This window comes from Conger conger, chromosome 3, assembly GCF_963514075.1.
Source record: "Conger conger chromosome 3, fConCon1.1, whole genome shotgun sequence".
In the NCBI taxonomy this organism is placed as follows: Eukaryota; Metazoa; Chordata; class Actinopteri; order Anguilliformes; family Congridae; genus Conger; species Conger conger.
The window spans coordinates 41570272-41583316 of NC_083762.1; the positions used below are offsets into that span (position 1 = coordinate 41570272).

Sequence of the window (13045 nt, forward strand, 5' to 3'; positions counted from 1 at the left end):
TAGGTCTATTTCTTGTATATGTTACTGTGTGAACATCATTAAACATGCAGTTGAAATAGCAGGCATAACGTATTGAATCTCCTTGGATGCACACCATCAATGTTAAATTACAAAATCATATGGTAAAAAAAAAGGACAATGTGAACATTTATCCCAGAAATTTGCATTATTATAATCCACAAATGTCATATATTTCTTCCATTCCAAAAATGCTCACATTTCATATGTAATGATCCACTTGTCTTCAGTTCACCAATGACAAAAGTGTATTTTCCCTGGTCCTCCTTCTTGACATCTTTGACAGCGAGAGTGTGGCGTCCACGTCGGGAAGACATGACATATTTGCTGCTGGGAGTGATTTCCTTGTCTTTGAAGTACCAGGTACCCTCAACATCTTCACGGGAAACAACACATTCAAATTCCCCAGAGTAGGTCTCAGGTACTTCTATATTCTCCAGATACTTTACAATATCCAGCGGGGCTCCTATGCAACAATAGGAAAAAAATGGTGTATTTATAGTGTGATGGGTTCAGTCACTGTATTTACTTCAATCGTATTTCCCTTTTTTTTTTGTCAGCCTCTATTAATGCAAACAATCACAATGCAAAAAATATTATGACAAATGAATGATGAAAACAAATGTTTTAATTGTTCTCTGCATTGCAGTTACAGTACATAGGTCAGATTGCTGTTGTCCAGTGATTTTATATCAATGCACTGTTTTACTGCTGTCCTGTGATTTTACATTACTGCACTGTTTTGTATGGTTTGTTTTATCTTGGCCTTCTGTAAAACACTGAAATTTCTATATGATATACACAACCGTTGAAAAGTTCAAGAGGGTTCAAGAATAGTTACCATTTTATTTTGGCTATGTCATTTTTAAGCTTTTGTCAAGAATCTCAAGGGGTTAATAAAAGCTTAGAGTCTGCGCTTTGAACACAGATGAATTGTTTGATTACAAATGGAGAAAATAACATTTTAAATCAGAAAAGGCTGAAAAAGATAAGATGACCCCAAACATTTGAATGGTAGTGTATATAAAATGTATTATTATTATTATTATTATTATTATTATTATTATTAATAAATAATTTACCTTCAACAATTAGCCTGGCAGTGGTTCTGATATGGTCATCCTCAATAACAGCACAGCTGTACTCTGCAGTGTCTCCCATGTCAATGATCAACACAGACAGGAAATGCACCTTTCTGTCTGAATGCATTCGATATTTGTCCCCAGAAAATATTTCTGAATTGTTCTTGAGCCATTTCACTTTGACAAATGGTTCATTAGTCTCACACTCAAAGGTCACCATAGTATCCTTTTCTTTGGCATTGACATCTTGCAGTTCTTCTGTAAACGTAATAACTTGCTTTGCTGAAAAATAAGAGCAATGCATCAAATGTATGTGCAGTCATATTCACAAATACATTTTTACACATCACTGTATATCTGGTGTATTTCGTTTCACCACTTACCTTGTACAAGCAAGAATGCATGGCTTGAAGTCTCTCCAGCAATGTTCACGGCTTTGACCATAATGCTAGCAGAGTCCTCAACTGAAACATTTCTAATAACCAATTCACAAACATGATCTTCAGGCCAATACCAGTAAATACGTTCTGACTTCTCAAGCAAGACTCCATTCTTGAACCACTGGCACTCTGGATCAGGTTTTCCAACCACTCTAACTCTGAAGCGGACCTCTTCATTTTTGGAAACTGTTTGACTCTGTATGCGTTCCATAATCTTCGGAGCTTCCATGCTAGGAGAAAGTTCTATTCTTTCTGGTTTGATTATGGGAATTGTCAGTTTGCCTAACTCCTCTTCTTTCTTCTTTTCCTCCTCGGGCACCTCTTTGGTCCAATGAAGAAGTTCCTCTTTCCTTTTCCTCAGCATATCCTCATAGGATTCATCCTTCCTACGTGATTTGAGTTCAACAGCAGTGATGGCTTCATAATAGCCTTCCTCTGTCCTACGTTTGAATTTGCTTTTCAGCTCCTCTGTCTCCTCTGTTGATTTCTCATGGATGATTCTCTCAGTCTTTCTCAATTTTACAACTTCTTTAGGCTGAATGGCTTCAGGGGGTCTCTCAACCTTGACAACTGCAAAGGGAACCCTTCCATGCTCAGTACCGGATTCTGGAGCCTTGGGCTCAGGTGCACGGCGGAGGATAGACCTGAAGTCCTCCCTCTGCTCGATCTCCAGTTTCACAGAGTGTTCAGCCACACCTTGAGGGCTCTCTGCCATAACTTTCACATCTCCTGTATCATAAGATTTGGAATCAGTAATCTCAAGGTAGTAAATACCATCATAACGGAGCCTGAACCTCTTGCTCTTCCTGATGAGTTGTCCATTGAGGTACCAGTTCACCTTGGGCGCAGGGTATCCAGTCACTCTGCAGCGGAACCTGGCAGTCTGTCCTTCTAATACCCTTGCTGGCTCTGGGAGAAGAACAATCTCAGGCCTAGTCTTCTCAGTTGTCTCATCAGTTGTGACTCCTGCCAGAGCTCCTTCATGGGCAATGCGTTCCATCTCTTCAATCCTTTGCATTCCCTTCCTACCTTCCGGTAGTTGAGTCTCTTCCACAAGGCTCTTCTCGTCCTTCACAATCAGGGTAGCAGAGGTCTGATCAAATCCATACTTATTTGTGGCTCGGCAGGTGATTACACCACTATCCCTATTGTAAGCTACTTCATAGTCAAGACTGCAGTAGCCAAACTCATTAATCATTCGCAGCCTGTTAGCTGCTGCAAGGGGTTTTCCATCATGCAGCCACTCCACCACCATGGTAGGGTCACCAATAGGAGTCAGCCTGCATTCAAAATGCACAGGACCAAAATGCTTCAGCCTGACTGATGTCAGCTTCTTCTTGAAGTGTGGCTTTTGCTGCTTCTCTTTGTCATACAAGTCCCCTTCCTCCCACTGCTCCTGGCCATAACGGAGATGCAAGGGCTCCAATTCTGGAGCTGCAATTTCCTTGGCTTTGTAGGTTCCCTTGGGGATGACAAGCCTTCTCTCAGGCTCAGGTTCAGCAGACTCCATTTCTATGTTGACCCTGCAGCGAGTCGTGTCTCGTCCAGCCTTGTTGATGGCTGTGGCTGTGTACCAGGCACTATCAGAGCCTGTACTAGAGGCAATCTTGAAATTTGCTTCCCCTTTGTTGCCTTCAATCCTGTAATTAATTTTGACATTTTATTATTTTTCACAAATTCTTAAAAGAATGCCTATGTACCAGCTTGAGTATAAAGTATGATATGACAGGTACAGTGAAAATAAAAGCAACATAAATAGAAGTAAATGTGAAAACAATCATAATTTTATGATCTATATTGATAGGTATTAATATGATACAGATACCACAGATGTGCTGAAACATGCAATGTTCAAATTGCATTATTTCTCTGCACATCTGTTTTTTGAGGGGTTTTTTGTTAGTTAAATGAGAAAATAGCCAGGGCTAAGCTCCTATATATAATATATAACGATTTTGAAATTGTAAACATATTTATTTGTTTGAAAGGATATGAGAGAATCTAATGACAAATTCCACAGCCAAGTCAGAACATGCTTTGACAGCACACATTTAAGCTTACTAGGTACTCGGTAGGAAACATTAATTATTGGAAAGGGTTAAGTTTTATTTGCATATTGTAAGCTGCATCCACATTAGATATTCTTTGGAGGAAAGCGATTGGTAAAAATGTGAGACCCATTCAAGCCTCCCTAGTTTGGACCCTGGTCCATGTTTAGAGAATCATTTGCAGTCCATAAATGGCATGAATTGCAAAAATAGGTGATTTGTTTCGGTTTCTGAAAGTACATTTTTTGTTTAATACATTTGATTGTTTGCATTTTAATTACAATAGGAACAAGGCACTTACTTGATATTTGGGTATTTATGTGGTGATATAATATCACTGTTTTTCAGCCAGACAATGTCAGGAAGGGGATTTCCAATTGCTTTTACAGCCAATTCAACCAGAGTTCCTTCCTTGACATTAATGTTCTTCAGTTTCTCAATAAACTGGGGTTTCACCAAGTTTTCCTTTGCTGTGAATACACATACAGTATAAAATTATAGTCAACACAAAATGCAAATTATAGCAATGCAAGTATCAATTATTTAAATAAACAACAATTTGCACAAATGACCCTCCATTAAATAGCACCATACCATCTACTGTGAGAGTCATGGAAATGGAAGTCTTTCCAGCTCTGTTCTGAGCCACAACAGTCCACTCCCCAGAGTCAGCGGGCATGGCTGGGACCACAATCATTGACTGAACTCCATCTTCCTTTACAACTATTTTGTGAGTGTAGTCATTGACCACTTGCTGTCCTGTGAAGAAAAAAGCAAGGAAAAACATTTTCACTTAAAACACTTAAAATACAAGCATGTACCCCATCATTTATTGCTGGTTCAGCTCAACAGCATACTTGTTCAGTCACTCAAACAGGCTTTTGAAAGTGATTTAAATGAGAGGACAGAAATAGTTGGAAGTAAGTTAGAAAATGATATGTACTGAAGAAACATACACATTGTTAACATGAATGAATGAATACGGCACTGACTTTAATTACTTCATAATGATCAAACTGCTTCAAAACCTTTAAAAATGAATCAAATTCTTGCATAGATTAGCCTACTTTACAGGTAGAAAGTAGCATATTTCATGCTGCACAATAGGTTATGCAAAGTGCATTCAGAGTTCAGACATTATATAGCTTAGATAGCTTATTTTATAGGTTTCCCCAACATTTACTATCCTTTACTTTCCAAGTTTGTTGTTGTTTTGTAATTGCATGGTATAATGGTAGCCTATTGTATGAACTATCAGTTGAACGGTGGAGATACAAGCTCAACACATAAACCAAATAGACATTTCACATATATACTATATCTAGTGATATCCCAGCCATTTCTGCCCTTCTGTAATGGGTTTTCAGTTTTTTAGACATACAATATCAGGACATTTCTTTCAAATTCTCAATATTATATTACTATTCTGACCCTCCCTGTGACATATTGCAGCAATGAGAAGAGTTATCCTCCCATAAATTTGTAGGAACCAGCCTGAGATCAACCATTGGTCAAGCCAGGCTGTGTGAGCTCATGCTCATGAATGTGAAGGCAGGTAAGAGACAGTCAAGGGATTTAGTATGATTCAGGGATTAAGATACTGGGATGCATTCTGGAACATTAGAGAGAGGCATTAAGGTAGCTTATCTTTACCTTTCTAATATACAATATTTATGCAATTTATGCAGTATGCAGTTCATTAAACTATACTATATCACATTATCATCCATCCATCCATCCATCCATTATCTTAACCCGCTTATCCTGAACAGGGTCGCAGGGGGGCTGGAGCCTATCCCAGCATACATTGGGCGAAAGGCAGGAACACACCCTGGACAGGTCGCCAGTCCATCACAGGGCACACACACCATTCACTCACACACTCACACACTCATACCTATGGGCAATTTAGACTCTCCAATCAGCCTAACCTGCATGTCTTTGGACTGTGGGAGGAAACCGGAGTACCCGGAGGAAACCCACGCAGACACGGGGAGAACATGCAAACTCCGCACAGAGAGGCCCCGGCCGACGGGGATTCGAACCCAGGACCTCCTTGCTGTGAAGCGGCAGTGCTACCCACTGCACCATCCGTGCCGCCCCCACATTATCATGTGTGCTCAAATTATTATTTGTGACACAAAGGTCCAGTCATCTGAATGATTTTGCACAACACAAATAATACCTGCTTTTGTGATAAATTATCAATTAAACTATGCAAACATCACTCACCATTGTGGAACCAGAAGGTTTCAGGCATGGGTCTGCCAACCACTTTCAGGTCAAATCTGGCAGTTTGCCCCTCAGCACACTTGAAGGAAGTTGGTTTCAAGACGAATACAGGCTTATACAGTCTCTCCAGCTGGGCTTCATCTGTATCGTCCAGTCTGCGTGACGGAGAGCGACCAGGAGAGCGACCAGGAGAACGTCCAGGAGAGCGGCTCAGGGAGCGTGGCGATGTGGAACTGAGAAGAGGGATTTACAAAGATCAGTGCCCACAATGTGAAAACAGTGTGAAAAGGTAACAGCGAATATACTCATCACTGTATTAAGGCATGTAGTAGGGTCGTACACTTTTCAGAATTGAATCGTGAGTGGCTCTTTAATTCAAATTCAAATCTTGAATTGCAACAAGCAGGATGCAGAATAGCAATGCAAATTTAAATGAAGGGAAGTGAACTAACATAATAAAATGGCGAACAGGCCATACGGGCCAACAATGCTTGCCATTTTCTTGCCACTAAAGGGTACCGAGCGCTCCATGTTCACCAACAAACTACATTGTATTGAGCGCTGTATCAAGCCTGGTCTTGAAAACCCCCATAGTTCCTGCTTCTATTCTATTATATCAATCTTACCGGATTCTCTGGACTGCTTCAGGTTGTGGTATGTAGGTTTGAGCTCCGACTGGTGCAGTTGGCTCCACGTAGAGTTTCCCTGAGCTGACAGAACTTGCCTTCATGTTACAAGCCAAGGCAGTGTAGACACCTTCATCCTCTGGCAGCACCACTGGGAGACGCAAACTGGCCCTTCCATCCTGGAGAACCTCCATTTGGTATCGACCACCGTGCATGATCCGCCTGCCATCTTTGTACCATGCAATCTGTACAGAAGTAACAGTTAGCACAATTCAGCTCATTTGGCTGTTCAGGTAGAAAGTATACAGTACGAATAGGCTTTCCGGTATTTGTTTTTCACTGGTGTTCTTGATAGACCTTTTTCTAAACATTAACAAAACGAATCAAGAATGAACATTGCAATCTTTCAAGAATACCTTGGGCAGTGGGGTTCCTGCTACTTTGCAGTGGAAGGTGACTCCCATGCCTTCAAAGATCCTGTAGCTCTTAACAGGAGTGTCAAAAAATGGCTCCACAGCCTCCCGTTCAGTCACGATCATCTCTTCCCCATCTTCAGTCACCAGTTCATGATATGTTATTTTAAGAAGGCGGAATTCAATCTCATGGATTATCCTCTCCTCAAAAGCAGAGATTTGGAATTCCTATCCATGAAAAATAAGTGTGTTAAATAACAATGTGTGACATTGTGCCAAGTGCCAAAATAAACTTAGCAATCTGTGTTTTTGCCCAAATCAAAAACCTTTTTTAACAGTCAAGGCCATCAGTCATATGGAAAAACTGTGTATTTCCTTTTTCAATTAAAGATTAAAAAAATTGCCACAGTGATTTTTTCTTAATGTATACAATGTTCTGATTTATTTTTCATTTCCACACCTGCTCTGAGACAAAGGTCCTTTTTATCAGCTGAGTGGTGCGAATCTGCTCTTTCCCATATTCGCTCACCACCACAGGAGGAATATCTGCCACTTTTGGCTCCTCTACCACTGTGGTCACAGTCTTAATGGTCATCTCATATTTCTTCATGTAGGCTTCATATTCGTCTGTAAAACAAAAACCCAATGTTGACAGACAATCACCAAGTGCCATTGTGAGGACATTTATGTCTATTGTCGTTGAGTTGCTGCATATTTAAATGTTTTCATAAACTTGTATTGCTTAACTTTTTAATTGAGCTATTTTTACGAGACTGACCTTCCGCTAGCAGGTGACTAGAGGCAGAGACCTCCCCCAGCTTATTCCTGGCAATGATTGTGTACTCTCCAGCATCATCAGCAAAGGTCATGGAGATCTCCAGTCTGCACTCCCCAGTTTCCTTTTTGTAGATCACTTTGTACCTAAAATGCAAGAAATAAATTAACATACTCAACTATATTTACAACTCTAAACCCTTTGCAATAAACAGCAAAATGAAAAGCTTTAAAATGGCATAAAAGTACCTATATCCAGAGGTAAGTGGCATTCCTGCCTTCTTCCAGTATATATGGGGTTTGGGACTGCCTCCAATTTGGCACTCGAAGACGATGCCACCACCTTCAACAAGCTTCTGCACAGTGGGCTTCTTCAAGAAAAAGGGAGCCACATCTGCTCCAGATTCCACAGTTTCTGTGATGCTGCTTACTTCTGATATGATTTCACCTTTGGATTCAATGGCAATGCTGTGGAAAAATTTGTTGAAACTAGTTACATATCTCTAATACATTGTGCACATGCAGTCTACAGTGACTGTATGTATATGTACAAGGACACATTTGTGTGCTTATGAACCTTTAGGAGTTAATGAAATGGAAAGATGTGCATGGTACTCACTGTTTCTCCTCAGCAGTCTCAATATATTCAGAGGCAGTTGTAATGTCCTCCCTGCCCTCAATTTCCTCTGACACTGAAAGGAAGAAAATTGTTATTTGACTTTTTCCAGATAAAACCATACACATTAGAGGGGTAGCAGCATTTATTTGAGTACCATTTAGCTTACTGCAGTCATTATATTGTAAGGGCTTTTTTTATACATATAGTATACTCATTTTTATGAATATAAGTGGACCAAAGTTTTAGTGCAAGCTGATTACTGCAGTTGAAGAATCAAAACTTCAGAACCAGAAATCACCAGGTGCTGGATGTCTTCTCGGATGATGCTCTGCCAGGCTTGTATTACACCTCTTTAGCGCATGCTTGTTTTGGGGGCTAGTCCCCTTAAGTTATCATGCTCAACTGGGTTCACATCCGGGGTGATTGACTTGGCCACTCAAGAAAAGACCGTTTTTTAGCTTTGAGAAACTTTGTTGCTTTAGCAGTATCTTTGGGATTATTATCTTGCTGTAGAATGAACCGCTGGCCAATGTGTTTTGAGCCTGACCATTCTGTTTCTGAGGCTAACCAGTGGTTGTTTAAGTCTTCAGTGGACAGAGGCCATTGACAAATCCACACCTGACTCCTGAAGTACAGGTGTTTGGGGATTTTTCACCGGTAGCACTGACCCTAACACTAGAATACACTAAAACATTTATAATTTAATTCAACTAACGAAGCAGGATTACTTTAAAAAGAAGACAGGAATACATGAAACAAATTAACCTAGTTCCACTGGTGAAGCAGGAATCCTAATAACAGGGTAGGAAGTGTACACACACAGCGACCTGGGTCTCAGTTCCCGACCCCCGAGCTTATTGGCGAGTTCGCGACAGCACAAGGGAATTGATTACCTAATTGCCATTCATTGCCAAAGTGAAATGAATTACCAAGATAGGCAGAAATGCAACATGGTAGTGTACCTTAGAGTAGTGCCGAGAACCATGAAAACATCTATTAAAAAACTCTTGAATTAAATCTGAGAATGTGCACATGTTAATTGTGTGATTTCAAATCTAAAATTGTGGCAAATCAGAGGCAAATAAAATCATGTCCCAAACGTTATGGAGGGCACTCTACAACAGAAAAACAACCATTGTACAGATGTTGACTTCTGGTGGAAGCGGTTGTGTTCTGCTTAGACAAATAACTGGCAGCACCCCCGAAAATTCCACCTCCAACCTAAAGCTCACGCATACATTATGGAGTTTGTTGACACCCTCAGACCTATGTCCTGCCCCCAATCTCTCCAGGCCCTCCAAAGCAGTGGCTGATGGGCTAGTTTTCACACCTATGTCACTTCTAGGAGAGAAACTGTGATAACTGCTCAAAAAACATTGAGGGCTGATTTCACAAAACCACTTCTGTCAGACGCATATACATTTCATAAGCCATATCTCCAAAACTGATTGACCAATCCCAACAAATGATACCTCATTTTGTAGCTCAGATCTGCTAGTTTCACATCAAATAAAATAAGATACTCCATTTACAGCATTGCATCACATTTAGAAGTCACACCTCACAAGAGGCATTTTGAGGCACATCATGCAGCCTTTGCTGCTAAGTATCCAGCTTGCACTGACCCATCAGTGTGTCCTAAGGCTAAGCATACAATGTAATTTAATTGTCCAGATGTTGTATGTGCAGTTCACACTACTGAGTTGTATTAGTGTTTGCCAGTGTAAAGCAACAGCATACGTATGTTCTGTTTTGCATTGTTCCTGTCGATTGGGTCACTAACCTCACTTTCCCTCCCAGAACAACTTTATAAGCACTCCTCAATTAGCCTAAACATTAATTTATCTCATAAAAACAGTTTTTGCAATTTTCACATTACAGTTTCTGTGTGAAATAGATTAATCATAAAGCCCTAGTAGGCATTAACTGTAGTAGACATTAACTGGTTTGTGTTATATACCTTGGACAAGCAGGTAGCAGGAGGTGCTGATGGTCCCAGCCTCGCTGGTGGCTGTGCAGGTGAAACGTCCACTGTCCTCAGCAAAAGCCTCACGGATTACCAGACGGGCATATCCATTTTCATAGGTAATCTGGAAGTCAATGGAGCTTTCGATTCTGTAGTCCTCCCTGAACCACATGATGCCTGGAGCAGGGTGACCAGATATCTGGCACTCCAGCGTCACAGATTCTCCCTCAATGACAGTCACATTCTTCAAGCCCTGAGGGAAAATATTATTTTTTAAATCTGGGTGTCAATTCTCTTCAGAATAATGAAAATAAAATACAATCTATGATGTCTACAAATAATACTTACAGCAATGAGGGTGGGTGGCACCACAGCAACTTCTGCAGCTGAAGGAATTGTAGCAGTCTCTACAACCTATGAAAAGCATATGAAAACCATGTCAATGATACAGAATAAAAATAAACATATATAAGACCATTGTATTGGAATGGGGGAAGGGTGGGAAAGTTGAGTTAAGTGGAAAAAAACAAAAAATAGGATCACAGCTGCAGATGATAAGAAGGTAGGGGATGTTGCTGCAATCTAGCAGGGTCAGGTCCAGGAGGAAAGTGGCTTACAAACCAACTGCGAGGAAGGAACAGTTAGAGGCCAGTAATGTAGGAATCCACACAGTGTTAGAGTGACTAGTAAGAGGAAGAAACCTGGGCTACAAACCTGTTGCTCCCATAGATCATACTTCTGCTCCATACCCCCTGTAAAAGAAGTGCCTATATCTTTCTGTAACTGGGTTCCAAAATATGTCTGATATCTTTCAGGGGTGTCTTTAAAGGGGGATGAGACCGGCTCAGGCATTTCTCTTGTCTCCACAATCTTATGAGAAGGAGGCTTGACGGGCCTGATGATCTTTTGACCAGCAGAGGTAGAGGATAACTCTTTATGCAGTGTAGCAATTGCAGAACCTGCTATTGAAACCTGACCAACCCAAGAACAAAAAGTGAATCTCTACACAGCATTCCTCATTGTATGGCTTTATTGTTTTTTAAGCCATGTGATGATGAGAATGATAAAAATTAGTATGTCATGAGTGTTATGTGGATCTGGGGCTCGTTTCACAAAAGGGATTTGCGAGGATTTTCATTCGCAGATCGCAATATCTTATCAAAATGTGTTTCACGAAAATGCATCCCTGATAAAACTGCAATGACACAGACCCCTCGCAGAACAGTTGCGAATATGGCATTTCTTCTGATAGTGCTGAAGCGGGCAGGTTCCAGAAGGAATCTTCTGTGATCACGCCCGTGGCCCACTCTTTAGATACTTATGTTAATGAATGAGTTAATTAAATAATTAACGATTTAAGATTTCCACGGCATGACATATTTTGTTTATGCAACCTTCTTGACAGAAATCTTAGGTCACTCACTAACAGGGACATGCCCTTATTTTTTTGTCCCCCGACAAAAAGTAGGCTACATAAACATATTTTGAAAGTATATGCTGCTTATGTCTACGTCAAGTTCATTTTTAAATTAGGGCTATTTAGGACATTTCTCCAAAAAGAGCAGGAAAAATCTATCACATCTCACAGATTTTGTGAAACGAGCCTCAGTTTAGCAAGGCGATCACATCACAGAATCACATCACAGCAAAAAATTATTGTAAAAGTTTAATAATTAGGTGAAGCTCTATGTATCTTAGTGAACATGACTTGAGAGGAAAAAGTTGTATGTCAGGCAATCAGGAACTTATACTTTGGTCTTTGAAATCAGCCTAAAACAGCCTCTTCTCACTGAAAGAGCACCCGGCATTTGTTGCCATCAACCTCGATTGTGGTGTGTTGTATGGCTGCCAAACTATCACTATCACTATTCCCAACAAAACAAAGGGAGAATCTTTTCAGACAAATTTACTTTTTGTTTGTTTTTTTCCTCCCTATCCTACTTCACAATTAAAAATATTAGTTTGCTTGCCCACCTGCACACATGTAAGGAACATTACAGGTGTTTAGGCTTTTCCAAGATAGTAACCGATGAGCCAGAAACTGGTTTTCATATTATTGAACAAATCATACTGTACCAATCAGAGGACAGGTACAGTGCAGTCTAAAGGTATTTGGACAGTGGTACAATTTATGTTGTTTTGGCTCTTTACTCCAACGTATTTGATTTGAATGGATCATAGTGAAGCAATGAGGGTAAAATGCAGACTGTCATCTTTACACCCATATCCGATATTCCAAGGATGAATTACATCCTTTTTATACATAGTCCCTCCAGTTTAGGGCACCAAATGTAATTGGACAGTTGGCTTCTGAGCTGTTTATGATTACTCAAGTGTATATCGTTTCCTTAGTGCAGGTATAAGAAAGCTTTAAGTAGCGAGGGATTCAAGGCTTTTGATTGCCTTTGGAGTTTGTTATTGGCGTTTGTCAGTTGTGCCAATGAAAGTCAGAAAGAGGTGTAAATTGGGAATCATTGTCTGTGGGTTAAGGACTGTCTGTGGGCCTCATTTATCAATATTTTGTAAATCAGTGTGTAACTGTAGTATGTGTGTTGTGTGTTCTACACATAGTTTGTTGTTTACTTCTGCTAGGCTAGATAAATTACGTATGTGCCACATAGGACCTATATGCTGTATCCACACCGGAGCCATTCATTGTTTCATTTCAAATCCAATGTGCCAAAAGAACAGATATTGTACCACTATCCAAATACTTATGGTCTGCACTACACTGCTCACTGATGACAACTAATAATTTGCATATTAGCCAAAATAATGCAGCTGTGCCCCAATGAATACTGGTTAACTTAAATAACTGTGCCACTGT

At 40.2% G+C, this 13045-nt stretch overlaps 1 protein-coding gene across 9 annotated transcripts in view; it reads right to left on the minus strand.

The window, feature by feature from the left end:
- The window catches only part of LOC133123816 (titin-like), a 195261-nt gene that overhangs the window by 166752 nt on the left and 15464 nt on the right, over nt 1-13045 (minus strand). For all 9 annotated transcript variants that reach the window (XM_061234420.1, XM_061234419.1, XM_061234416.1 and 6 more), the window contains exons 8-21: nt 10567-10632; nt 10213-10471; nt 8253-8325; nt 7883-8101; nt 7638-7780; nt 7320-7486; nt 6863-7087; nt 6447-6691; nt 5821-6053; nt 4183-4347; nt 3890-4058; nt 1484-3180; nt 1101-1382; nt 218-484 (exon numbers count right to left, since the gene is read on the minus strand). In XM_061234420.1, coding sequence (XP_061090404.1) covers nt 218-484; nt 1101-1382; nt 1484-3180; nt 3890-4058; nt 4183-4347; nt 5821-6053; nt 6447-6691; nt 6863-7087; nt 7320-7486; nt 7638-7780; nt 7883-8101; nt 8253-8325; nt 10213-10471; nt 10567-10632 — 4210 coding nt within the window. The remainder of the gene's footprint in view (nt 1-217; nt 485-1100; nt 1383-1483; nt 3181-3889; nt 4059-4182; nt 4348-5820; nt 6054-6446; nt 6692-6862; nt 7088-7319; nt 7487-7637; nt 7781-7882; nt 8102-8252; nt 8326-10212; nt 10472-10566; nt 10633-13045) is intronic.